This window comes from Sorex fumeus, unplaced genomic scaffold, assembly GCF_029834395.1.
Source record: "Sorex fumeus unplaced genomic scaffold, SorFum_2.1 ptg000002l, whole genome shotgun sequence".
NCBI classification, from domain to species: Eukaryota; Metazoa; Chordata; class Mammalia; order Eulipotyphla; family Soricidae; genus Sorex; species Sorex fumeus.
The window spans coordinates 32,046,735-32,073,433 of record NW_026606059.1 but is presented as its reverse complement, the minus strand read 5'-3'; the positions used below and the strand labels follow the sequence as shown (position 1 = coordinate 32,073,433).

Genomic DNA, 26,699 nt, shown 5'->3' with positions numbered 1-26,699 from the left:
GTTTGCATCTCCTACTTATGCCTCACATTGACTGAATCCGTCCAGCTGCCCAGAGCCAACACAGGAAATGAGGTGCCTCATTATGAGGTGCACAGAAATCAGCCTTCAGGATATGTGAAAGGTTGGGTAAAGAATGACAGTGGAGGGGCTGGAGCAATAACACAATGGGTAGGGCGTTTGCCTTACACGTGGCCGACCCGAGTTCGATTCCCAGCATCCTATATGGTCCCCCAAGCACTGCCAGGAGTGATTCCTGAGTGCAAAGTGAGGAGTAACCCCTGAGCATCGCCAGGTGTGACCCAAAAAGCAAAAAAAAAAAAAAAAAAAAAGAATGACATTGGATCTCAGGGCTGGAGTGATAGCACAGCGGGTAGGGCATTTGCCTTGCACGTGGCCCAACACGGGTTCGATTCCCAGCATCCCATATGGTCCCTCGAGCATGGCCAGGAGTAGTTCCTGAGTGCATGAACCAGGAGTAACCCCTGTGCATCGCTGGGTGTGACCCAAAAAGCAAAAATAAATTAATTAAAAAAGAATGACAATGGATCAAGAAGGGCAGATGGAAACTAGCACAATTACCAAACTGACATGACTCTAGTCAGGTACTTCCGAGACCTAGTAAGAACCAAGAAGGTTGTTTCATGAGGTTTATTGATTCCTAAGTGTTTTACCCTGAGCTTAGGTGAGGGCTTGTTATATTTTCTAACAACTAATTCATGATGTAAAATTGCTCCTGACTGTGTGTTCAGCAACAAAGCCAACAATGCAGGATTGTGAATCATCTCACAGGAAGTACTTTTATTGTCACTTAAAACTCACATGCTGAATGGGACCAGAGAGATATTACAGTGGGCAGGGAGCTTGCCTTGTACACATTGACTTGGGTTTTATCCATGGCATCACATATGGTTCCCCCAAGCACTGCCAGAAGTGATCCCTGAGGCAAAACCAGGAATAAGCCCTGAATACCACTGGGTGGGGTCCAAAATCAACAACAAAATATTCATGCACTGGAGGTCTGACTTAAGAGTAAAGCACCTGTCTCCCAGGAGTGAAGCCCTAGCTTTGGTCTGCATATTTAATGCTTGCTGATACATATTTGAAATAAGTACTCATAGATAATTTGTTTATAATGATTAGATCTATTAGTGTGACTTCCTGATCTTGAACATGCAAGAGAACTAGCAAAGTAACCCTTTAGAAGGTCAGTTTGGTGTGTTAGTGGAGCATATTGGCTTCTGTGTGCCATCTGGGTAGTGTCTTGAGATCTCTATCCATGATAAAATGGTAGTGTCGTCACAATTGCTTTGCTGTGTGTGAGGGTCTACTGTAATAGCTCTCTAATTTGGGGTTGAGCACATAAGAATTGTCTACAGTGGGTAAAATGCAACATACCACAATGATTAAGCGTCAGGACTCCAGGGCAAGAGCAGTGGTACAGTGGCTAGGGCAATTGTATTGCTAGTAGCTAACCCAGTTTAATTTTCAGCACCCCATACGGTCCCCCAAGCCTGCCAGGAGTGATCTCTTAGCACTACTGGATGTGGCCCAGAAACCAAAAAAGGGGGTGAGGGGGAAGAAGAGTCAGGACTCTGGAACCAGGCAGCCTGGGCTTAAATTCTGAATTTTCAGATTATTTAACCTGTGTTGTCCCAGTGTCCTCATTTATAAAATGGGGCTAATACCTGTTATATGGGATCCTAATCTGAAGCAAACTCTGCCTTTAGATATAGTAAATTTAAAAGCCATACTTTGAAAAAATTACCCTGGACCCATCACTTTAGAACCTTTGGGTAGAATTTTACTCAGTCTGCATAAGCTGCAAAATAAAAGCTACCAGAATTTTTTAGTATTACTGTAAATGTTTGAGGTATAGCATTTGATGGGGATATAACAGAAGCTAAATGTCTAGCCTGGACTTAGTAGACATATGAACAAAAATTAGCAATGCTAATTCAGAAAAAGCCTCAAATGAAACCTTGAACAAAGAATGATATAGTCTTTTGAAATTGTTTTGCTAATTTGTTTTTGTATGTATGCATTTTTGTTTTTGTTTAGGTTACATAATGGAATATGAAAATTACCTCAAGGAATTTTATATTTTGGGATAACTATTTGTCTTCTGACTCCTCCTTTGAACTCATCTTTTTGGTGTCCTCTGAGGCAAAAAAACCCAAAGAGATTATACCATGGATTACAAGGAAAGCTGCCCAAGTGTAAGCATTCCCAGCTCTGATGAACACAGAGAGAAAAAGAAGAGATTTACGGTAAGAATGGACCTTAAGGCCAAAGGCAAAAATTTGAATATAGGTAGTATTTCCACTTCTGCTTTTATTCTTCCTTTACCTAGAAAGTCCCCACACAGTACCACTCCCACCTGCAGATATCCAGATTGTTCTCATCTTTCAAATGATACATATATTGCCAATCTTCCCTGTGTACTGGAACAGTGCAGTTTCTTTGCAGTGTTGTGTGTTGCCTACATACCTGTTCCTGTGGAGAAACTTACTGAACTATGTGATAGACTTCTGACCAGAAAATTATGGGTCATTTATGCTCATATATCATATTGTTCATATGACACAGGACTCTGGGAGTCATTGAAGGATCCCGTGTTAAAGAATCACTGTCTCTGGAGGCTAGAGTGACAATACAGTAGGTAGGACACTTGTCTCGCACACAGCCTGTGTTTGATCCTTGGCACTCTATATGGTCCATCAAGCCTGCTAGGAGTGATCTCTGAGTGGAGAGGCAAGAGTAAGCACTGAGCACTGCTGGATGTGACCCCAAAACAAAACAAAATAAAACAAAAGCAAGAACCACTGTCTTGACATTTTTATAGTATTTTATGAGAGTAACCTTTCCCATGTCATTTAAGATATATTAAATCATATTTATCATATCTTTTTTTTCCATTTTATTTGGGGGGTGAGCTGGAGCAATAGCACGGCAGGTAGGGCGATTGCCTTGCAAGCGGCCAACATGGCTGACCTGACTTCGATTCCTCCACCCCTCTCCGAGAGCCCGGCAAGGTACTGAGAGACTCTCGCCTGCACGGCAAAGCCTGGCAAGCTCCCCGTGACGTGTTCGATATGCCAAACACAGTAACAATTGTCACAGTGGAGATGTTACTGGGCCCGCTAGAGCAAATCGCTGAACAATGGGAGGATAGTGACAGTGGGGGTGCACACCTAGTGGTGCATGGAGCTTACTCCTCATTTTGTGCTCAGGAATCACTCCTGATGGCCTTGGATGACCATATGGGATGCCAGGGATCAAAACTGAGCCAGCTGTGTGCAAGGCAAGCGCCTACTCACTGTATTATCTCTCCAGCCCTCTTTACCTCCACTTTAAAGCCAAAACCATTTCTTACTTAATTTAATTTTAATTTATCCTTTGCCTCTCACTAATCCAATTTACCTTGTAAGCCCCCACCCAGCAAGTTGTACAAAGAGATTAATTTGCCCCAATTCTCCTGGATACTTAATTTGAGTTAAAATTTAATTTTAACTTCTAAAATTTTACTTCTTTTAAGTAAAAATGCTTAGACTGTCTTAATTTTGTTCCCTTTCTCATATTTGAGCACACATTACTTTTCCAGCTTGGCAGCTTTGTTTATGGGAGTCAAGGTATTCCCTTTCATTGTTTCTTGAGTTAATGACTAACCACATGATAATCTGATGAAGTCCCTTAAGATGACAAGATTTTGTCATCCATTCAGAAATTTTCTATTCTGAGTACAGAGTAACTTGTCTGGCAGACAGGCAGCAGTTGACCTGATCCCACCCTGGGCTGGGTAAACTAACTTGTAAACTCCTCTTTTGGGGAGGTCAGACCACTGGTAACTCCCTGCTGACTCTACTTCCCCCTGACTTTTTCTGGCTTTTGAGCCCAGTGAAGCTCTCTCACATCTTTCCCTTATTCCTACTCCTGCTCCTGCCTCAGATCGTCCCCCAACCTTCACGGGGTGAGGCCCTGAAGACCCAGAGCACCATCAGGTATGGGCTGAGGAGCCCCCAGCACTGCTAGGGTATCCAGGTAATCCCTATGGCCTCAGGGCCCAAGCAGCATCACATCTTCAGGCTCTTGCATTGAATTGCCAGCCTGGTTGGCTGAGAATCAAATATGGGGCCTCACAGCTAGTGACTATATTATCCCCCCACCCCCCGAAAAAAGCCGGCATATGTTCATATGTTCCTCTGAGCCCCACCAAGAGTGATCGCTGAACAAAGCCAGGAGTAAGCCCTTGAGCACTGCCTGGTGTGGCCCAAAACAACAAAAGACTGAATACTAGGTTGCACTGTGTCTTTTTTTGTGTGTGTTACTCAGTTAGGAATGCTTATCAGGGGGAAGCATTGATGAGGATCTTTACCCTCTTCTGAACTCTTCCCCTTTTGAACAGCTCTAACATCTTCTTTTTTTCTAATGTAGGAGTACCGCGGTTTATTCAGCCATTGATTTAGCTGATTGAATTCGTCATGAGCTCCACATTACTTTTTTTTTTAAATTGAATCACCATGAGATACAGTTACAAAGCTTTCATGTTCGAGATTCAGCCGTACAATGATCCTTCCACCAGTGTACACTTGCTACCATCAGTGTCCCCAGTATATCTGCGCCCTCCCCCCCCCGCCCCCACCATCCCAGTCTTCACCCTGACTCCATGGCGGGCAATTTCCCCAATATTCACTCTACTTTTGGACATTATCTTTTGCTCAAGTTTTTCCATCACCATTCAGGCCTGCCTGGCAGGGGCAGATGCTAGATCACATATTGTCCCTTGTTCGTTTAGAATATCATGGATGCCGCAGCTAAGTGCTTCTGGAATTCTAGATTGTAAGTGGTTGGATTCCAGAGACATTTCTGTATGGCACTAATCCACTTTGGGCATCTCTGGACCAGGGCTGTTGGTGCACTAAGATAGTGCCTGGAGGCACAGTGTGGGTGTAACAGCCAGGCCGAGAGAGGTCAGGGAGCTAGGGAGGGACATCATGGTACCACTGCCACCATGCAGCATGGAGATTTAGTCCTGGAACCTGCATACGTGGGCCTTGCTTGTGACAGCTCTTGATCGCCGGGATTCCATAACTCTGATGTCTTATACCCAGTAACTTCCTCTAATGCCTTCTTGGTTTTAGACTAGTAGAGCCAAATTACCACCCTCTAGTTTGTATACCTGGATATTCTTTTTTCTCTCATCATTTATTCCACCATTGACTATTAGTTGACTATTGCCAACTTCCTTGCTTCACCTTCCATTTGAAAACTTGTGCCGCTTTCCTAGAGGGATATGGCTTTACGTTCTGGGACCGCTCTTCACTAGGCCTGTTAATGTGACCATACTGTCAAATGACCTAAAGAATCCATACCAATTAATAACAAACCATGTCAGGGAGAATAGCATCAGTTGAATCTGTAATACTTTATTCCTGGGGAAGATCCTGAATCTGAAACCAGAATGGTAAACAGTAAATTACAAAAGATCTAAATAATAGCACACAAGTGCTTATTATGCTTATTTTTTGAAAAAGAATAGAAATATTTGATAGCATTAAAAATATATAAATACAACCTTGTGTAAAGATAAATATTTTAATTGATATACTGTGTATTTAGAGGATCAATGTAGAAATTAATGTCTAATGTCAGTCTTATAAGTATAAAACAACATTTACATTACAGTCGGATATTTTGCAATACAATTTTATTATGTTGTTTTATTTCCGCAGGTTTATAAGGTCTTGGTCTCTGTGGGCAGGAGTGAGTGGTTTGTCTTCAGGAGATATGCAGAGTTTGACAAGCTTTACAATACTGTAAGTTATAGATTTTTGTTCAGAACACTTGAGAAAATTGTAAAATAATAGTAGTTAATTTGAAATATTAAATAAAAGGTTAAGAGGTTCTTTAAAGCATTCTAAATTTTGACAAAAAAGGGAGCAAGAGTTCTTTTGAACAGTTTCTAATAAACTAATGAAGATGCAGCTAGTCATACAGCTTGAAGTACATATTAACATCAGAATATTATAAGTTCTTTCTAATCTAATGCTTTTTAAACATGCTATTGTTTTAATACAATTTTTTAAAATCATAGTTTAGATGACATAGTTACAAGAGAATTGTATTTGAAAACTGACTGGCCACATGCAAAAGAATAAAATTGAACCATTGTTTTACATCAGTTAACCCAGAGTGGATTAGAGAATTAGGTGTTAGACACAAATCTGTGAAATGCATTGAAGGAAAAAAAAATAAAGAAAGAAAAGAAAACAAAAGTGAAAACTCTGTTATACTGACTTCAGTGGTATCCTCAGTGATACAGTTTCAAAGGAAAGGGGGGGGGGGACAAAAAGCAAGCAAATGGGATTGCATCAAACTAAGAGAGCTTCCTTAGTATGAAAGCACGGTGAAGAAACCACCACAAAAGCAATTTGGACATTCGACTGGGTAGGGCAAAATATTTTGTACACCATACATCTGACACATGGTTGAGAAATCTAAGATAAAGCACTCACAAAACTCATCTGTAAACAACCTCTAAACTGGAGATATAGTACAGTGGTTAATGTTCTTGACTAATAACAGTGGCTCATATTCTGACCTCACATAAAGTCCCCCATGCATCACCAGGCATAGCCCCTGACTGAGCACCACTGGGTGAGGACCCATAAAAACAACAAACCCCCAAAATAGCCTCATCAAAAATTGCTTAAAAAACCATAATGCCCCAAAGTAGAGAGAGTAAGAAGGAAAGTATCTGCCATAGAGGCAGGGGGTGGGGTGGGGGTTGCAGGAGGCATACCGGGGACATTGGTGTGGAAAATATACACGGTTGGGAGATGGGTATTCAATCGTTGTATGACTGAAACTCAATCATGACAGCTCGGTAATTGTATCTCATGGTGATTTAATAAATAAAAATTTATAAAGTAAATTTTAAAAAAATTTTTTAAATTGCATAAATTAAAAAAGTAAAACATGACCTCATTGGTAGAAATGGAGTGGGTCTTGCTAAGCAAAATAAGACAGGAGAAGGACAAATACCAGATGAGCTCACTCATATGAGTTATATAAAGAAACAAAGTATTGAAATAGATGATGTCCAATGAAAACAAACAAAATTGAAGTTACTGAGGATCTGGGAGAGGGCTGAAAGGGCCCAGCACACTGTGGTTGAGGCAGATGGGCACTGTGGTGGTGGGGGTGAAATGGTTACATAGTACCTCTAAGGCATATAAATATTTAAATTCTTGTAAGCTAATGTTAGCTCACTTAAAAAAGAATTATCTCAAGTTTAAATTCCTTCTGCTTTAATAGTAATTTCATGTCTTCTGGAAAGTTTTCTCCGTAGAAAGGTAATTTTTGTTATTTTATTAACCTTGTCTTGTTATAAAAAAAAATAGGGTTAGAGGATATCAAAGTCTGTGGATTTTTGTTTATTAGATATTTTAAATATAGGAAAAAGTAATTTATTATTTATTATTATTCAGGGGATAAATTACTTCCTAAGCTAATATTTAATATGTTTGCATGTGTTCCTTTATTTAGTGAATATGCAAGTCAACCTACATATGTATGCTTTTAATATTGCTTAAGCAGTGTGTCAGACACTCTTCTGACTGTGAAATCATCCTTCCTCTTAAATAGAATAATATTAAGATGAATTTGTGCATAAGATTATCTTCTCTAAAGTTTCAGCGTTTTGTTATTTCGGTGCTGGGATCACATATGGCATTGATGTTAGTGATGCAAATCAAACGTAGGACCTCACACATGAAAAACAGCATATTCTGTACCACCATTTAAAAGAAATGATTTATGTTGAAGAATGGATGAGAGTTGATTTATCAGTTTGACAATTATGTACATGATTAGCATTTTTATGAGGATTGTACCAACCTAACTGTACTTACCAGGATAACTGGGTGATACTCAGGTAATCCATGGACATATACACAGATGAGTTTTAAGTTTTGGTTTGTTCAACAGCGTGGCAGAAGGAGCCCACGCCCAGCAATGGTTGGGAGCTGTGCCCAGCTAAGTTCTTAGGGCTGTACCACATGGTGCTTTTAGGAAACCATGCAGTGCCAGGGATCAAACAACGACCTCTTGCATGCAAACCATGCATTCAACCCTTTGAGCTAGCTCTCTGGCCTACCATGCAGGTGGTTCATATGTTTAGTTAAAATCAATTTATTCAGTGTGCTACACTACTGCAAACAAAATTTAAGATTTGTATATTTTAGAAGGATTTATGGGCCAGATTTCTCTTTTTAAATGTGTGGTTCATTTTATAGAACTCTTCATTAGTGGAAGGAGAAAGGGGGAGGTCATCTACAACACTTAGCAGTATGTGATGTGCTGAGTGAAAGGCTTAGCTTTTCTTAGCGAAGTTACTTCAGTTCTAAGGATGGTTTCATGATTTAAACAGCTGGTAACTACTTCAGTGGAACTTTGGAAAAGTTTACCTTGACCACTTCCCCCACCTTGAACAATCAAATGCCTCATCTCAAGCTTTTTGGAGAAAACTTATAAATAGGTAGGGTTGAGTTTTCTCATCCATCTTACTCATATACCCTGTGTTTTTCTTTCTTTTTTACATTTTTTTCTGATTTCACCGTTTCCTGTATTCTACCTCTCTCATTTATATAATTCCTTCCAATTCTGCCTTTTGTGGTAAGGGTGGGGGGCGGGGCAGGGGAAAGGGAAATGGTTTCATTTGTGTTCTTTGAAACTTCAGAAGTGAGATTAAAGCCAATTTGGGATTCGTCCATTTGAAAACAGGTTCTTTCCCTATGCTTTCAGAGTAGAGGAAAAGATAAAACGTGAAGTTTCCAATCTGTAAGGAGTATAAATATATTTTACGACTTCGGGTTGCATATGAAAAACATTTTATTATAGTATTTTTGAGTGCATATAGAAAGGAGAGACTAACACAAATATGGAAAATGAAATAATCTATCCAGAATCAACTATTCCATTGGATGGCCTTTCTTTTGTTTTTGTATTTTGGTTTTGGCCATACCCAAAAAATGCTCAGGGCTTACTCCTGGCCCTGTGTTTAGGGCTCACTCTTGGAGGGCTTAGGGAACCATATGGGGTGTTGGGGATTGAACTTGGGCTGGGCATGTGCAAGGCAAATACCCTACCTACTGTACTATCACTCTAGCCCCACCCTTTCTTGTTTTACGTCTGCTCTTATTTAGCTCCCTGTAATTTTGAAGCTGAGTTAAGATATCATAACATTTTATCTGTAAAATTTTACTGTACATATCAAAGGAGATGAAGATACTTAACATACAAAAATATCATTATTATATTAAAATAATGACAGTATCAAATATTAAATCAGTGGTTATGTGAATGATTGTTAAGTCTAGCAAGTATCTTTTTTTTAATGTAGAAGTACTGCTATTTATTCAGCATTGATTAAGCTTATTGAATTGGGCATGAATTCCACATTACTTTTTTTAAATTCAGAATGTTAATTTTATTATTGTTTTATTATTATTTTTTAATCACCATGAAATAGTTACAAAGCTTTCCTGTTTGAGTTTCAGTCATACAATGATCGATCACCCAACCCTCCACCAGTACACATCTTCCACAACCAATAACTCCAGTATCCCCCTCATCCGGCTTCTTCCCCCTGCCTCTATGGCAGACAATCTCCCCCATACTCTGTTTTGTATTATTTATTATGAATAGCATAAGATGTCAGACAGCTGCGAGAGCGACCGTGTGCTCCTGGAATTCTAAAATTTTTAATAATTAGGGTCTGGAGAAATCTCTGTAGCAAGATGCTTGGTTCGGGGATTCTTTTCTGTGTCTCTAAATTGTGGCTGCCAAGGAGCTTAAGTAGCAGCCAGAGGCAGTTTGTGGGTGTGACCTCCAGGGTCCCATGGGAACGGGGGATGAGAAGGACCAGCCCATCCCCTATCCCTTGAGGCCTGGAGTTTGCAGTCACTGACCACAGTACCAGCACTTCTTGTTGAGTTCTGGAAGTTAGCAGCTGCCAGGGGGTCTTAGGGGGCAAGTGGAGGGATGACACCTGCCCCTGTCTGAGGCACCCTGGTGAAGTCGGCCTGGCTTAAAGTCCAGAGACATCTCTGCAGCAAGCTTCTCTGTTCGGAGATTCTTCCGTGTGTCTCTGGATCATGACTCTAGTTTCCATCTTTTCCAGAGAAATAACTATTGGCATATTCCCTGCAGGGAGTGCTCATTTGCCCACAGCGTGACGCGCTGCTGGCCCTAACTGCAATTCTTGATCTCTTTCAAGATTTATGGGTCTCTAAAATAAGGTCAATAAATGAGCTTGTATAGCTGAGCTGGAGGCGGTTTGTGGGTGTAGCTCCCACATACCTAACTTTTGGCCATTTAATTTCTTGGTAAACTTGGGCCCAAGTCGTTGGGTTCCGCCAAAGGCACAGTGGCAATTTTGGGGTATCAGGAAGTCTGAAGGCACCATCAGGCTGCTGATGCACTCGCCCCGCAAGTACAGGTTGATCTGCTGGCAGCACCATACTCCCTACCAAGTCTCTTTTAAAAGCTAAGTTTCTGCCTCCACCTCTTTTTTTTTTCCATATATTTTTTTGGTCAAAAACAATCATTTGTCCACAGATTGTTCAGTCTGCAATTTGCTGACCACATGGGGTAGAGTGATTAATACATTTCTTCTAGTCTTTATATTTCCTGTCAGTTGGAAGATATATTATTTGTATGTGGTGTTTTTGATTTCAGACTTGTAATAAAAATATTAGCATGTTTTTATGACTTTATTATCCCAAATTTAGTTTTTTTAGTTTTTTCTCTAGAATACACAAATCTGATGAGCATTATTAAATTATTAATGGGGGAGGCTAAAGCAGAATATACAGAAAATAAAATTTCTCAGTTTTCTTAGAAAACTATTATCAATATGTCTGTATAAAAGCAACACAAAATTTCTTTTCCTAAGGTAATGTAAGTGACTTATATTTAAAACCTATATTCCAGGTTCTGGGCCAGAGAGCCAAAGCGGGTTAAGATGCTTAGCTTACAAGCAGCTGGCCTAGTTCAATCCACAGGACTCTGGGGTGACCCTTTATAACCACTGGTGTGGTCCCAAGCCACACTTCCCTTTTCCCCTCTTCCCCCTCCCCACCGAAAAAAAAATAAAGCCCTGATGTTCCAGGTACTAGTTGAAGGAGTAGATATAAGCTGTTTCCTTTACACTTTACAGCAAATCTAGAGGACAAGTTCTGAAATTATCTCCCTTTGGGCCAGAGAAATAGCTCAAAGAGATGCAGCACATGCTGTGCATGTGGAAGAACTGGGTTCTATCCCTGGCACCACATGGTCCCCTGAGCACTGCTGGAGTGAGCCCTGAGCACACAGAGCCAAGAGTAATCCCTGAGTATCTCCCAAACAAACAAGAGAATAAAAGAAATTGTTTTGACCTTTTTTTGGGGGGTCACACCTAGCGATGCTCAGGGGTTACTCCTGGCTCTACACTCAGGAATTATTCCTGGTCGTGCTTAGGGGACCATATGGGATGCCAGGGATCAAATCCACATCTGCCATGTGCAAGGCAAATACCCTACCGGCTATACCATCACTCCAGCCCCCCAAATTATTCCCATTTTATAAGTAAGAAAATAGCAGCCACAGAGATGAATGTCATTTATCCAGGGGCACAGAGATAATGAAACAAAAAAGGCTGATTTATTAGTGTATGGCATTTTATTGGAGTCATTTAATATTGTACCTTTGGTCATGTCATGTTTGCAATCATGTCTTAAGGATTTTCGTAGGTATCTGATTGTATTTTGTTTGATGTACATATGGCTAGAAGATTTGTAAAATTAAGTTTTTATTATTTTTTTAAAATTCTAGTTGAAGAAACAGTTTCCTGCTATGGCCCTTAAGATTCCAGCCAAGAGGATATTTGGTGATAATTTTGATCCAGGTAAGCAATAACTTCATAGACTATAGGATGGTTGGAATTTGAAGTAGTGGTTAACAAACTTACTGCACTGTGTAATCATGCAGTCTTAATTTGTTTTGTTGTTTAGCTAATGTGCTTAAAGTGGTGTTGACATGTATAGTTTTGATGTATAAAGTTACTACATCTTCACCACCAGCTGGTGCCCCAAGGTTTTTTGTCATTGTCTATATGTCTTTTCTAGACCACTCCCTTCCCCACTGCTCAGTAATCTAAGTTTTGTGATCTATTGCCAGGGGTTTGATACTGTATATTCTCTTGTTTTTTCTCTTTACACTACGGATGAGTCAGATCATCTGATATTTGTTCTTCTCCTGTGACTGACTTCACTTAATGTGAAGCCCATTATTCCCGTGTAAGTTGCAGTGAACTGCATGAATTTATCTGTTCTCAAAACTGCATAGTATCCTGTTGTGTGTATATGTATCATAGCTTCTATGTTCATTGATCTGCCGCTGGACATTTGGGTAGTATCCAGTACCTGGCTATTTTTACTAAGTACCGCAATGAACATAAATGTGCATCCACCTTTTCAAATTAATTTTGTTGGGGGGGCGGTCAGTAAATGGCAAGAAGTGGGAATTGTTGAGTTGTACAAGGCTTGGTTCTTAGTTATTGTTGTTTGGTTTTATTTTGAGAAGCCTCCGTGTGTGTGTGTGTGTGTGTGTGTGTGTGTGTGTGTGTGTGTGTGTATTAGTGTAGGCTTTATAAAGCTAATTAATTATAAAGCTCATCAATCCCTATGAAAATAATGTCTCAGGAAGGTACTTGCTATATGCCCAAAGAACTCTACATTTAATTCATTTAGTTCTCACAAATAATCCTCTCACCTCTCCCTCCCTCCTTCCCTCCCCCCCCTTTCTCTCTCTCTCTCTCTCTCTCTCTCTCTCTCTCTCCTCTCTTTCAGCTCCCTAATGAACCACTGATTTAAACTCTTAATACTGCCTATGTTTTACAAATTTAAATTTTCATTTTTAGTTGAAAGGTCTTTCTGTAATTTATACACAGATACAGCTTAACTCTTCACATTCTAAGTAGTTTAATGTTAAACTCTTTGGTGGGATTCCAAGGTTAAAATCTACTAAACTACTTTTTTTGGGCGAGAGAGATAGTACAGTGGGTGGAGTATTTTACTTTGCACGCAGCTGACCTGGTTTAATCCTCAGCACCCCAATCCCACAGGAGTGATACCTGAGTCAGGAGAATGTCCTGAGCACTGCCAGGTGTGGCCCCCACCAAAAAAAAAAAAAAAAAGAAAAGAAAAAGAAAAAACCCACAAGGTTAATGATCTTATTAATAAGTAACAAAATTACAAAATAACAAACAATTGAAGTTAAATGAGTTATGGAGCATGTGAAATCTAGAGACTGACTGCCATAAAGTGTCATTATTTGTTCACTCTTATTCACAAATTTCAATTAAACACCTCCCCAGACACATTATTACGGGAATAAAGGTAAAATAGTTTAAAGGGATGATTTTTGCCTTTAGTAGCTTATACAGAACACTTGTTTCTTAACTTTAACCTTGATAACCGAAGAGAAGTAAGTTTGTATAAATCAGAGAGATGACTGGAGTTCTGGTCACAATGGCAGAGCAACAGCAAGAGCCAAAGCTGGCGGAGGGACGGCAACTCTCAGTGCTCTCAGCAGCCGATGGGTCCGTGAAATTTCTGCATGAGTGAATCTGGGCGCCCCTTGGATATTCTGTCTCCGGAGAGCACCGTGAAATGAAACATCCACCACAGAGTGTGACCTAGAGACGGCGCTGCTGCAGCTCTCACCCTCTTGGCACTGGGCGGTTGCAGAGTCTTGACGTGACTGAATAGGGCTCTTTGGGTCCAGCTTGGCACCACTGAGGAGCACGGGCCCCAAAGTTGGAGGGCACCCTGGGTTCCCACCATGGGGCCCAGGGTGAGTTTCTGGTGGGGCAGCTCCACCACCATTTCAACTTGGACCAGCCCATACTACTCATGGAGTGTTATGGAGGAGGACCAGCTGTCCAGAGACCAAGGGTGCGGACGTGTGCCCCCGGGTCAGGCTCTGCTGTACTGGTGGCTGCAGCTCACCCAGAATGCCCAACCTGCAAACGGTAGCCCTGGTCCTGGTCCCTGCCCCTGGGGTCCAGGAGGTGTTGCACCACTTGTGGGGCAAGCCATCAGGCTGCCCTGAGACTTCCTGACACCCCAAAGTCACCACTATGCCTCTGACCTGAATCCAACAATTCAGGACCAAATTTTCCAAGAAAGTAAACTGCCAAAATGGTGCATCTTTTATCAAAACAATGAATCTAGTCAAAGTAGATAGAGTATTAACTAGAATTCATCTGCCTCACAGGCATTGGGACTGGTGGGGGGTGGGGGTTTATTGGGGTTCTTCGTGGTGAAAAATAAGTATTGGTAAAGGCAAATGTGTTTGATATTTGCATGACCGAGACCTAAACCTGAAAGCTTTGTAACTTTTGCCACAGTGATTCAATAAATAAATAAATTATTTTAAAAAAAAAGTAAGGTGTGTAGGAGCCACACCCATTAACCACCTCCAGTTCAGCCATTCATGCCCTTTCATCCGCCTTCTTTCAGAGGCTCAGAAATCTCGAAAGAGACCAAAAGCCGCAATTGATCTCAGATGCACACAAGGCTGAACAACCCAGGGCACATGGAAGGGGGGGGCAGGTTAGCCCAATGCCCACCCAAACAGAGCCCCTGGCAGCCACTACCCCCACAATCCAGAATTGCCGTTATGCCCTTGACAGACCTCACCAAGATTAATCTGCTGAAAATTTGGGTATGCAGGTTTTGTGACTGGAATCTCTGAATTTTCTGTCATCAGGATGGTCTATCTCCCCCCTGCCTCCCTGTACTTCCAGATGCCCAGGCAGTCACATCCATCCCCCAAAGCCACCATCCAATTAAGGAAACAAAAGCTACTCCATCTGTACTTCCTGATAAAAAGACTGAACGCCCTGAACAAACACAATGACCTCTTAGTACCTGTATTGCAAACCATAATGCACAAAAGAAGAGAGAGAAAAAGAAGAAAGGTGCCTGCCAAAGAGGCGAGGGATGGGGAGGGGGAGATTTATGGGGAAACTGGGGTGGTGGGAAATGTACACTGGTGAAGGGATAGGTGTTCAAACATTGTATGACTGAAATCCAGTCATGAATAGCTTTGTATTGGTCTATCTCATGGTGATTCAATTAAAACAAACAAAAAATAGACTACTAACTCCTGTTTAGTTTGGTGTTGAATTCTTCTGAAAGTACCACTCCTTAGCATATTTTTCTCTAGTCAGTCCCTTGGTCCAGCTGGAAACCTATTTTCGGCACTCAGCTTGTGATTTCTCCTTTAGTGTCTGGAGTGTGCATGGGGAGTGATTTGTTTAAATGTATCTTAACTAGAATCTGAACATCTTGAGGATATGCAACATGTCTTAATTCAGTATTTACTCATACTTCTAGTACATTGCACAGTATAAAGTATATTGTGGTTAGTGAACAAATTAATGCATACATGCCTCTATTAATTATTTTTCAATTATTTTTGTTTTAACAGAACCAGAATGACAGTTTCATACATGCCATATTGCCACAACATTCCCACATACATGCTTTTTTAAAACTTGGTCACTTCAATAACATTATTATTATTATTATTATTATTGAATCACCGTGAGGTAGTTACAAAGCTTTCATGTTTGCATTTCAGTCATACAGTGATCAAACACCCATCCCTTCACCAGTGTATATTTTCCACCACCAAAGTCCCCAGTATTCCCCCCATCCCCACCCTTCCCCTGCCTGTGTAGCTGACATTTTCCACAATACTCTCTCTACTTTGATTACATTCAATGTTTTGACACCAGTCCCACCATTATTATTAGGAATTTTCCCGCCACCACTCAAACCTGCCAAAAAGGCAATGCTAGGCAATTTATTTTGTATTGTTTGTTATGATGTCATGCAGCTGTGAGCGGCTGTGCGGTCCTGGAATTCTAAAATTTTAATAATTAGGGTCTGGAGAGATCTCTGCAATTAGCTGCTTGCTTCTTTTGTGTGTCCAATAACCTATTATTTTAACTTGATCACTTTGGCTACTTTAACTTGGTCACTTACTTTAATAACCTAATAGTGAAATCTTACATAGGACAACTTCTGTATGAAATTAAAGACTTTAAATCTCCTTATTGTATAATAAACTTTTTAATTTAATTTTTTAAAAAATTTTTTATTTTATGAATCACCATGAGATAGTTACAAAGCTTTCAGGTTTTAGTCATACAATGTTTCAACACCCATCCCTCCACCAGTGTAGATTTCCCACCACCAATATCTCCTGTATCCCTCCTGCCCCCCCCCCCAAGCCTGCCTCTATGGCAGACACTTTCTCTCTCTCTCTCTCTCCCCCCCCTTTCTTTCCCTCCCTCTCCCACCCTTCTTTCCCCTCTCCCTCTCTTCTAGTCTCCTCTTTCCCTGTTCTTCTCCCCTTTTTGGCATTATAGTTTGCAATACAGGTACTGAGAGGCCATCATGTTTGGTCCTTTATTCATTTTCAGCATTCATCTCTGGATACCCAGAGCCCTTCCAAGCATCATAGTTGTAGTGGTTCCTTCTCTATCCCAACTGCCTTCTCCCCCAGCCCTTGAGATAGGCTTTCAACCATGGAATATCAAACTTTTAACTAGTTACAGATCCTGAATTAGCATTAATTTTGTTAGTCTTTCACTATATTTATTTTTACTTTGTTATTGAATCACTGTGAGATAGACCCTTACAAAGCTGTTCATGATTAGATTTCAGTCATATAATATTCCAACACCCCATCCCTCCAGCAGTGTTCATTTCCCAGCACCAGTGTCCCCAGGTTCCCTCCCATCATCCCTCTGCCTGCCTCTCTGGCAGGTACTTTCCTACTCTCTCTCTCTTTCTCTCCTCTGTTTTATCTCTCCTTCTCTCCTCTCTCCTCTCTTTTCTCTTTTCTCTCTCCTGTCTCTTCTCTCTTTTCTCTCTCCTCTGTCTTCTCGTTTCTCTCTCTCTCTTTCTCTCTCTCTCTCTCTCTCTCTCTCTCTCTCTCTGCGCCTCTCTTTCTCCGTCCCAACCCCTTCTTCCTTCTCACCCTCCCTCCATCTCCCTGTCTTGCCCTTTTGGGCATTATAGTTTGCAGTATAGGTACTGAGAGGCCTTCATGTTTGGTCCTTTACCCACTTTCAGCACCCATATCTGGATATCCTGAATTAGCATTAATTTTGTTAGTCTTACACTATTTTTATTTATTTTTACTTTGTTATTGAATCACTGTGAGATAGACCCTTACAAAGCTGTTCATGATTAGATTTCAGTCATATAATATTCCAGTCATATAATATCCCTTCCAACCATCATTATCATAATGGTTCCTTCTCTATCCCAGCCGCCCTCTCCCTTGAGGTAGGCTTCCAACAATAGAATAACAAACTTTTAACTAGTTGAGGATCTTGAATTAGTTAGCATTAATTTTATTAGTCTTATACTGTTTTCAAAAATTGTTTGGCATAATCATACACTTACGGCTATAAAGGAGCTCTAACATACAGCAGTATTCGTCTGGTTTTTGATCTGTGTCTTAAACTATTCTAATGACAGTAGTAGTAAAGATAATCACTGTGCCGTTATTTGGTTTTTATGGTGGCTTCTTTCACTTTTATGTTATTCATGAGAAATGTACCTAGCCAAGCTAAGCCACTTTCCCAAGTCACACAGTTAATATGTGGCAGAATTAGATTCATCCAAGTTATTTGTCTTTGAAGTACATTCTCTTATCCCTTTACTGTCCATCACATGCATGGCACCTTCTGTGTGTATTTTAAATTTCTTTGGAACAGTACGAAATACCCTGTTTTCTAACCTGAGACATAGTTAAGACTAAAGGATCTCTATGTCAGAGAGGGAGTTCAATGGGCTGAGCACATGCCATGCATGCAGAAGGCCTGGATTTGACCCCTAGTGTCATACGAACCCCTACCACTGCCTGCAGTGACCTCTAAGCATTGTCAGAAGTTGCTCCTGGGTACTGCTGGGTGTGACTCAAGAAAAATAAATAAAAGTCTAAAGGATTGCTATTTTATTCAGATTCTAACTATCTTTTGATAATGAATATGATCAGAATATTTTCATCACCAGTAACAATATTAAGACTAGACCCCAATATCTCCCTAAGTTAGAGTTCGTTGATCATTCCCCCTTCCCCCCCTTTGAGTATCAGAGACTGTCTCCTTTGTTGTTGTTTTTGTTTTAGGCCAAACTCAGCAATATTCTCCTGGCTCTGGAATCAGGGATCACTCTTGGCAGGCTTTGAGAGGCCATATAGGGTGCAGGGATCGAATGTGTGTTGGCCGTTTGCAAGCAAGTACCCTACCAGTAGTATCACTCTGGCCCTACAGACTCCCTTCTTTTGCGTGATTTGTTTTCTGAAAGCAGTGAGATGACAGAGAAATTGGTACATGTTCATTTATTTTGGAGATTAAAGCTTTCGTTCTCCAATTAGCATTATCTTCTTTAGATGGCCAATAGAAATTTCTTTGGGGGGTTTCTCAACTGTACTGGAGCCATAGGACCACACACACTGGTTCTCAGGGGAATTTGGGATGTCCGGGCCCGAATTCAGAGCCTGAGTGTGAAAGCATGTGCTCCAGCCCCTTGAGTTATCTTCCTAGTTCCAGTTGAAATTAATTTTGGTTTATAAAATATGTTCACATTAAGTTCTTTACTGTAGATTAAAATAATGTATCTCCAGCAATAATTTTTATAATAATTTTATTAAAGAATATAATTCTAAAATTAAATTCAATCTTTAAAGATTTATAAAGTATTGATACTTGAGTTTTATGCATATAATATTTTAGCATCAGTTATCACCACCAGTGTCAATTTTCCTCCATCATCCAGCAGAATTATTAAAAATGTCATCCTTACTAAGTACTTGGAACTCATTTTCTAATGGAAGATATGGATTTTAGTTTATCTGGATTTTCTTTTAGATATTTGCATGTTTAATGTTGATCTAAAGATTAAATTCAAAATTGCCTCTAAATTTTGACTGCTACTGGATTTCTTGTCTTATCACTGACCTCTTTTTCTTCTTATATATATTGGATTTGTCACAGGGTATCAAAACTGATAAAATTAGTAATGAAATGGAAACTAGTAGTACTTAGAAGAAAACTGTTTTCTTCTACAAATGATTTCTCAGTGTAAAATGTACCTTCAGGGAGTATTCGCAGAATAATTTAAAGGTGCTTCCATGTAATCAGATTTCTTTAAATGTACCAGATGTAGGTATTTTTATTTTAGTTCTCTCTACTATATAACTTACTAAGTACAACTTTTGAAGAATAATTATTTTGTTGCTGTTGCTGGGGGGTGGGCTGTACCCGGCAGTGCTCAGGGCTTATTTCTGGCTCTGTGCTTACGAATTACTCTGGCAGGGCTCAGGGATATGGAGTGCTGGGGATTAAGCCTGGGTCTGTTTCATGTAAGGCAAATGCCCTACTGCTGTACTATTGTTCCAGCCCCTTGAAGAATAATTTTTTTCGGTACTTTTTTTCTCTTTGATGAGCATCCATGCTTGGGGCGGGAGTGCATTCTGGATGATATTTAGCCTGGTGGTATGGGTCTGATTGTCAGACCCATATTTATTTTGGAGATTGAAGCTTTCGTTCTCAGACCCAGCAAAGCAGTGCCAGGGTCCACCAGGCAGTTTTGTAGACCTAGCTGTGCTTGGCAGCAGGGGTTGGGAAAGCCACTATTGATCAAAATCAAGAGTCTTACACATTCAAGGACAGCACCGCACCCCCTTCAGTTGTCTCCCTGATCCTTTCAAGTATTTTATTTTGTCATTTTGTTTTGCTTTGGTTTTGGAGGCCACACCCAGCAGTATTCAGGACTTATTCCTGGTGGGACTCAGTGGTTCATATGTGGTGCTGGAGGTTTAATTTTGGGCCAGCCCATGCAAGGCAAGTACCTGCTATACTGTCTCCTGCCACATGTAATTTTTAATGTAAACTTCATCAAGTGCCAGAAAATTTTATGAGATTTCTGAAATTTTTCAAGAAAGGCATTGTTGAGGGCTCGAGAGATGGTTTAAAGAGAATGCCCAAAAACAAAAAGGGAAAAAAATATTGAATAACAATAAAACAACAATAAAGTTACCAGTATTGAGCAATAATAAAATTACCCAGTGCTCCTGGATCTGAGGGACCAGATCTAATTTGTATTTGTTTCTTTATAGACAGACTTTTCATTTAAGAATAGGCTATAAAAACTACACAGCTGGAAGTAGCCCATAACTTTGGTGACAAACACATACATGAAAACTTTTACTGGGTAGAATCATTTTACTTAACCAAAACTTAATAAATTGAGTAATGTTCATAGGTTATTTTTGAGACATTTTTCTCAAGTCTCCTGTCTCTTTGATTTAGAAACTGTTTCTTAAGAACTAGGACCGAGGGGCCAGAGAGATAGCTCAGTGACGGACTGAGTGCGGGTGGGAGGCCAGGGTTCCAGCCCCAGCCATGCAGGGTCCCTTAAGCAGTGCCAGGAATGACCCTCGACCACCAAGCTGGGAGAAGTTCCTGAACACCACCAGATGTATCCCAGAAAACAAACTATTATAGATGATAGATAAGGCACTTACCTTGCATGCAGCAGAACCTGGTTCAACCTCCAGCACCACAGATGTTCCCCCAAGAACTGACAGGAATAAGGCCTGAGCACAGCTGGGTGTGACCTGAATGCTAAAACTAAAACAAAAAATACACATGCACAGAAGAATTAGGGTCTAGGATGAGGACTTTTTGACAGCACAACAATGAATAGTAAAAATCTGGACGTTATGTATATTCTGTCAGGTATTCTGTCAACCTACATGTTTTATCTTATTTTATCCGATAATATCATAATGAGGTATTGTCATAATTCCATTTCACAAATAAGAATGTGCAAGTCTTGGAAATGTTCAAAGTTATGAAGTAAGTTACAGAGACAAATTATGTGAATAATTTTCTAATTCTAAGAAACCTATCTGTTTAACCTTTATCATTATCTGCTATTGCATGAGCCTCAATTATCAACAAAGTACTTTGTGAACACACTAGACAGTTCTTTTTTAGAATCCTCCAATGTATTTTTACTCTAATGTGAATATATTTACATTAAATTCAGTTCATTTAATGTAAATCAATGTAGACTCACTCAAATGTGAATCTGTATTAATTTTATTATGGGGCCACACCCAGTGGTAATGCAGACAGTTAACTGTTCTGGCCTGGCAGAGCTCAAGGACTACCAGGTCTACATCTGGTGGTGCTGGAGGGGCCATACAGTGCCCAGGATTAAGATCAGAACTTTCACATATGCCAGGCATGTGCTTTATCAGTTGAGCTATCCAGGTTATCCTAGCCTGGTTTTAATTTTTAATTCCTATATTTATAGATTAAAATATATACTTTTTTTTAAGCGTTCCTTATTGTATATCAAGAAATATGATAGCTCTTTGGTCAACATCTACTATTTTATCTATTTTTATAAAACTGTTCTCATGATAGTTGCATAGTCTGACAAATAATTCTGATAGTTTATGTCTCTTTTAACAGATTTTATTAAACAAAGAAGAGCAGGACTGAATGAATTCATTCAGAACTTAGTTAGGCATCCAGAGCTTTACAACCAGTAAGTAATTTTTATTGTGTTCTAAAGAGTTTCTGAAGCCAAACCAATCTATAATGCATAGGTTGTTAATATAAATATTATGTTCTTAATTTTCTTTTTTATTCATCAGTGTAAGGCCTTAGTTATTTCTTTTTTATCATTCTGTTGATTAAAGTTTAAAGAAATTTTGCTAGTACAAGTTAAACAAGTTTTCTGGTTATAATTATAAAGACACCTTTATTCATATTTCAATATGCATTATTAAATACCTGCTGTATGCATTGGACATATAAAAAGAAATGAGTTTCATTCCTACTTTCCAGAGAAAGAAGATAAGAATGTTTTATGATAAAGATGGTAGGAGAGAGAAAATGTGGCCTGTTCTCCTTGGGGAAGTCAAGGAAGACTTTCTAATAATGAAGCATAAGCATTGTTGAAGTAGGGAGCTTTTGTCATGCAAAGGGAACCTACACTGAAACATGAAACCTTAAGGGTCACTATTTTCTGGTAGCTGGGACTTAGAGTTAAGGCTTTCGAAAGGAGATGGGGCACAAGGAGTTTGTGAGGGTGTTTTCCACAAGTGGCACCACTTCCTGTACACACACACACACACACACACACACACACACACACAGAGCATAGCAGCCGCCTCTCATGGAGGCACTCTGTGTGTCTTGTGGAGTTTAAACTTTCTTCCCTCTTTTGCTGGGATACGGATTTTCTGTCCACTTCAGTTGCTTGTGGCCACTCCCTGTGCAGTTCTGGGAAGGGTGGGGAGTGTCTTGCTCCCAGCCATGGTGGGTGGGGGGGTGGGGGGCAGGGGGACACGGGACTAGAACATGCTGGGAATCAAATCCAGGCTCTCTGCACTCTACCTCGGAACCTGTCTCCTTGGTCCTTATTTTTTATACTGGGCATTTTATTTATTGTGATTTATAACTACTATGTTATTTAATATTTTATGTCTGTAAAGTTCCTGTCCTCTAAGAGGAAAGAAGTAAAATAAAATGTCTGGGGCATTTTTCCTCACTTTACCTCTCTATGTGATATAAAGGTTGCCTTGTAGGGAGTGATGCAGAAATGGCACACTTTAATAACAACCTTGACAGAATCACAGAACTCCAAGACTATTTTTAGAATCTGTTGGAAAAACAAGACTTGCCATTATATAGTTCCTTACAGAGTACATTTACCATGCTAAGCTGGTTCTCTGGCCTCTGACCCGTCATAAGTTTGTGTGTGCTTGTGCATGTTTTTGCACACATTGTCGTGGGGGTATTCAGTGTCTCAGGGACATTAATGCAGTGCAAAGGCTCAAACCTAGTTCCTTAAATCTGCATGACATATACCTTATCTCTTGAGCCACATTCCTGGCTCCCCTTAAACTTTTTTTGTGTTTTTTTGTTTGTTTTTTTTTTTGATGTGGTGTTTTTGTTTTTGTTTTTTAATGAATCACCGTGAGGTATAGTTACAGACTTAAAAACTGTCATGCTTACGTTTCAGTCATACAATGATCGAGTACCCATCCCTTCACCAGTTCTCATTCTCCACCACCAATAATCCCAGTATCCCTCCCACCCCACGCATCTGTGGCAGGCACATTCCCTTTTACTCTCTCTCTCCTTTAGGGTGTTGTGGTTTGCAATGCAGGTATTAAGTGGCCATCATGTTTGGTCTGTAGTCTACTTTCAGCACACTTCTCCCATTCCAAGGGGGCCCTCCAGGCACCCTTTACTTGGTGGTCTCTTCTCTATATCTGAACTACCTTTTCCCCCAGCATGTGAGGCCGACTTCCAAGCCGTGGAGCAATCCTCCTGGTTCTTATCTGTACTATCCTTGGGTGTTAGTCTCCCATTCTGTTAACTTATATTCCACAAATGAGTGCGGTCCTTCTATGTCTGTTTCTGACTCATTTCACTCAGCATGATACTCTCCGTGTTGATCCACTTATATGCAAATTTCGTGATTTCATCTTTTCTAAACAGCTGCATAGTCTTCCATTGTGTAGATGTACCAAAGTTTCTTTAACCAATCATCTGTTCTCGGGCATTCAGGTATTTTCCAGATCCTGGCTATTGTAAACAGTGCTGCACTGATCATACAAGTGCAGCTGTCATTTCTACTATACTTGTTCGTTGTTTTGTGGTCACACCTGGCAGTGCTCAGACTTCACCCTGGCTCTGTACATAGGGATCACTCCAGGAGGGGCTTAGAGGACCATATGGGGAGCCGGGGACCAAACCCAGGTCAGCCATATACAAGGCAGTCTCTCTCCCCTCTAGGTTATATCTCAGGCTCATGTTTAGATCGCTTTCTGAATTTAATTTACTAAATGAGCAAAATGCTAATACTTCCTCTCACCATGATATGTTGCCCAGTGCTTGGAATTTCCCCAACATTCACCTTTAGCACAGGAGCACAGGCTGGCTGCCACCCATGTTAGCTCTGGGATTAGCTGCCTCTTCTGTCGGAGGGCCACACAGTTGGGGAGGATGCTTGGACTTAGGGCCCCTCTGGTCAGCACATTCCGCAGCAGAGAGCTTGTTGTGACTGTATGCTTCTTTGTATAATTATTTTTGAGACCATAAACCTTTTCCCCAAGACAAATTCTGTTATCTTCATCTTAGCTCTAGCCTTCTAACCTTAAATTTTTGCTTTATGTGCCTGAGGTTACTTCAAATTGGCATTTTACTGACTTGTTTCAAATATAATTCAAACAATGAGAGTTTGAACTTTTCTCCTCCTTTGACCAAACCTCTTATGGAATAAATATTGGCTAAACGGTGGTGATGGTAATTATTGCCCTTGGGATTTTGTTTTTGTATTTTTGTTGTTCGATTTTTTTGTTGTTGTTGTTTCCTTGAGTGGGGGCATACCCAGCAGTGCTTAGGGCTTACTCCTGGCTCTATGCACAGAGCTCATTCCTGGTGGTGCTCAGGAGACCATGTGGGATGTCCACCCAGGTCAACTGAGTACCTTAACCCTTGCATTATTTCTCCTGTCCCTTAAACGTAATGTTTTAGTTGGTATTTTCTTTTAATAAGAAGTGACACTTCCTTTGAAAAAAGGAAGCCCTTCCATTGAAGAATAAGGACAGCTGCAAAATGACCTCTGCCATATAGATATAAAGAAGTATAGTAAGTAAATGCCAGATGTACAAAGGCAACAGAAACTGAAAACTGGTCTTTAGTAGGAAGCTTAGCATGGGGTGGGGATAGACAGGAAACAGGAAGAGGGAACGCTCGGACATTGGTGGAGGAAGTGGACATGGGGGGGGGAGTATAGTACTGCTGGAATATTTTACACATGAAACCTTGTCATTAACAGTATTATAAATCAGGGTGCCTAAAATAAAGTAATTTTAAAATAAATTTATTTATTTTGGTTTTGGGGTTCACCTGATTGTGCTCAGGGCTTACTCCTGGTTCTGCAATTAATAATCACTCCCAACAGTACTCAGGGAACTATATGGGCTGCCAGAAATTGAACCTGGGTTGGACACATGCAAGGCAAAGGCCCTACCAGCTCTGCTATAGCTCTGGCCCCAAATAATTTTTTCTAAGTTATTTTTTTAATTACAAAGTTTCATAATCCTACTTTTAATCCTACATTTAAAAACTTGTGTGTGTGTGTGTGTGTGTGTGTGTGTGTGTGTTACTAACGTGCAAAAGATATGATCTGTTCTGGTTCTCATTTGTTATTAATGCAAGTTTATTCATTTTCACACTCTTTATTTGAAGTAAAACTATAAGATAGTATAGTTATAAGAGAACAAGAAGTGAGCCAAACAGCAGTCCCTCTCCTTCCAAGGAAGGGCTTTTTTTTCAAAGGAAGTATTACTTCTTATTAAAATACCAGTCAAAACACAAACTGTGTTGTGCCATTATTGTTGTGATTGGTGACCACACTTCAAAACCAACGTGACTTTTCAAAGATAGAAAAGCAGGAATAAATTATGTTGCTATTTCTCTGACCTATAGAAAGGATTTTCTACTCAAAGCTATTGATTAGAAGTAATACAGTGGGGTTGGAGCAATAGCACAGAGGGTAGGGTGTTTGCCTTGCACGCGAATGACCCGGATTTGATTCCCAGTATCCTATATGGTTCCCTGAGCACCACCAGGAGTAATTCCTTAGTGCATGAGCCAGGAATAACCTCTCTGCATCACTGGGTGTGACCCCAAAAAAAGGTAACAGTGACAAATCTGACTAATAAAAAGTTTAAGTTCCAGAATCACATGTAAACCAGAAAAAAGAGCTCTGATAGCACTGATGCAAATAATGCATAGTTAAGTTATTAATGATTTACAAAAGAGGGATGGTAAATGGCTGGTTAAAGTGTAAGAGAGAAATAATTGTCAAAAACTAAGAAGTGAAAATACACTTTTTTAAATTATTATTTTACATTTTAAAACTCAATAGCAGAAACACATAAAGGAGCACAAATCATGACTTCACAGTTTATGGGGTAGGAGAAAGTTACTCTGTCTGAGATGTCACCCAGGACAGGAATGGAATATTATCTGTACCTGTAAAACCCCCTCCTTTCCATCCCTCACCCTTTCTTCTCTTTTCCTCAGATATCATTCTCCTGGCTTTTAGCATAGATAAATGCAGCCCATTTTTTAAACTTTACATAAATGAAGGCATGCAATAAATACTCTATCTAGCTTATTTTCAGTAATTCGAGTCATCTGTGTTGTTGCATATAGCTAATTTGTTCATTTCCATTGCTGCTTGAGTTCTTGTGTGCTCATGTTTTTTTCCATGGGTTTATATATATAGCTCTGAAATTGCTAGGTCATATGGTAACTCTGTATTTAACTTTTGGAGGAACAGCCAAAATATTTTCCACAATGCACCATTTCATATTCCTACCACCTCCTCCTCTAATAAATGATTTTTTCCTCTTTTTGAATGTCTTAAAATGAATGTTTATTGTTTATACTTAATTATTAAAACAACTTGGGCAGTCCTTTTGCAAAAGTATAGTTGGGCCTGCAGAGTATAATCTAAATATAATAAGTCAGAAAG

The 26,699-nt window shown here is 40.0% G+C and overlaps 1 protein-coding gene across 7 annotated transcripts in view; it reads left to right on the top strand.

Moving 5' to 3' along the window:
- The window catches only part of SGK3 (serum/glucocorticoid regulated kinase family member 3), a 74,538-nt gene that overhangs the window by 16,243 nt on the left and 31,596 nt on the right, over positions 1-26,699 (top strand). For all 7 annotated transcript variants that reach the window (XM_056110976.1, XM_056110966.1, XM_056110985.1 and 4 more), the window contains 4 exons: positions 2,059-2,267; positions 5,730-5,813; positions 11,872-11,944; positions 21,611-21,686. In XM_056110976.1, the coding sequence (XP_055966951.1) occupies positions 2,190-2,267; positions 5,730-5,813; positions 11,872-11,944; positions 21,611-21,686 (311 nt within the window). In that variant the 5' untranslated portion in view covers positions 2,059-2,189. The remainder of the gene's footprint in view (positions 1-2,058; positions 2,268-5,729; positions 5,814-11,871; positions 11,945-21,610; positions 21,687-26,699) is intronic.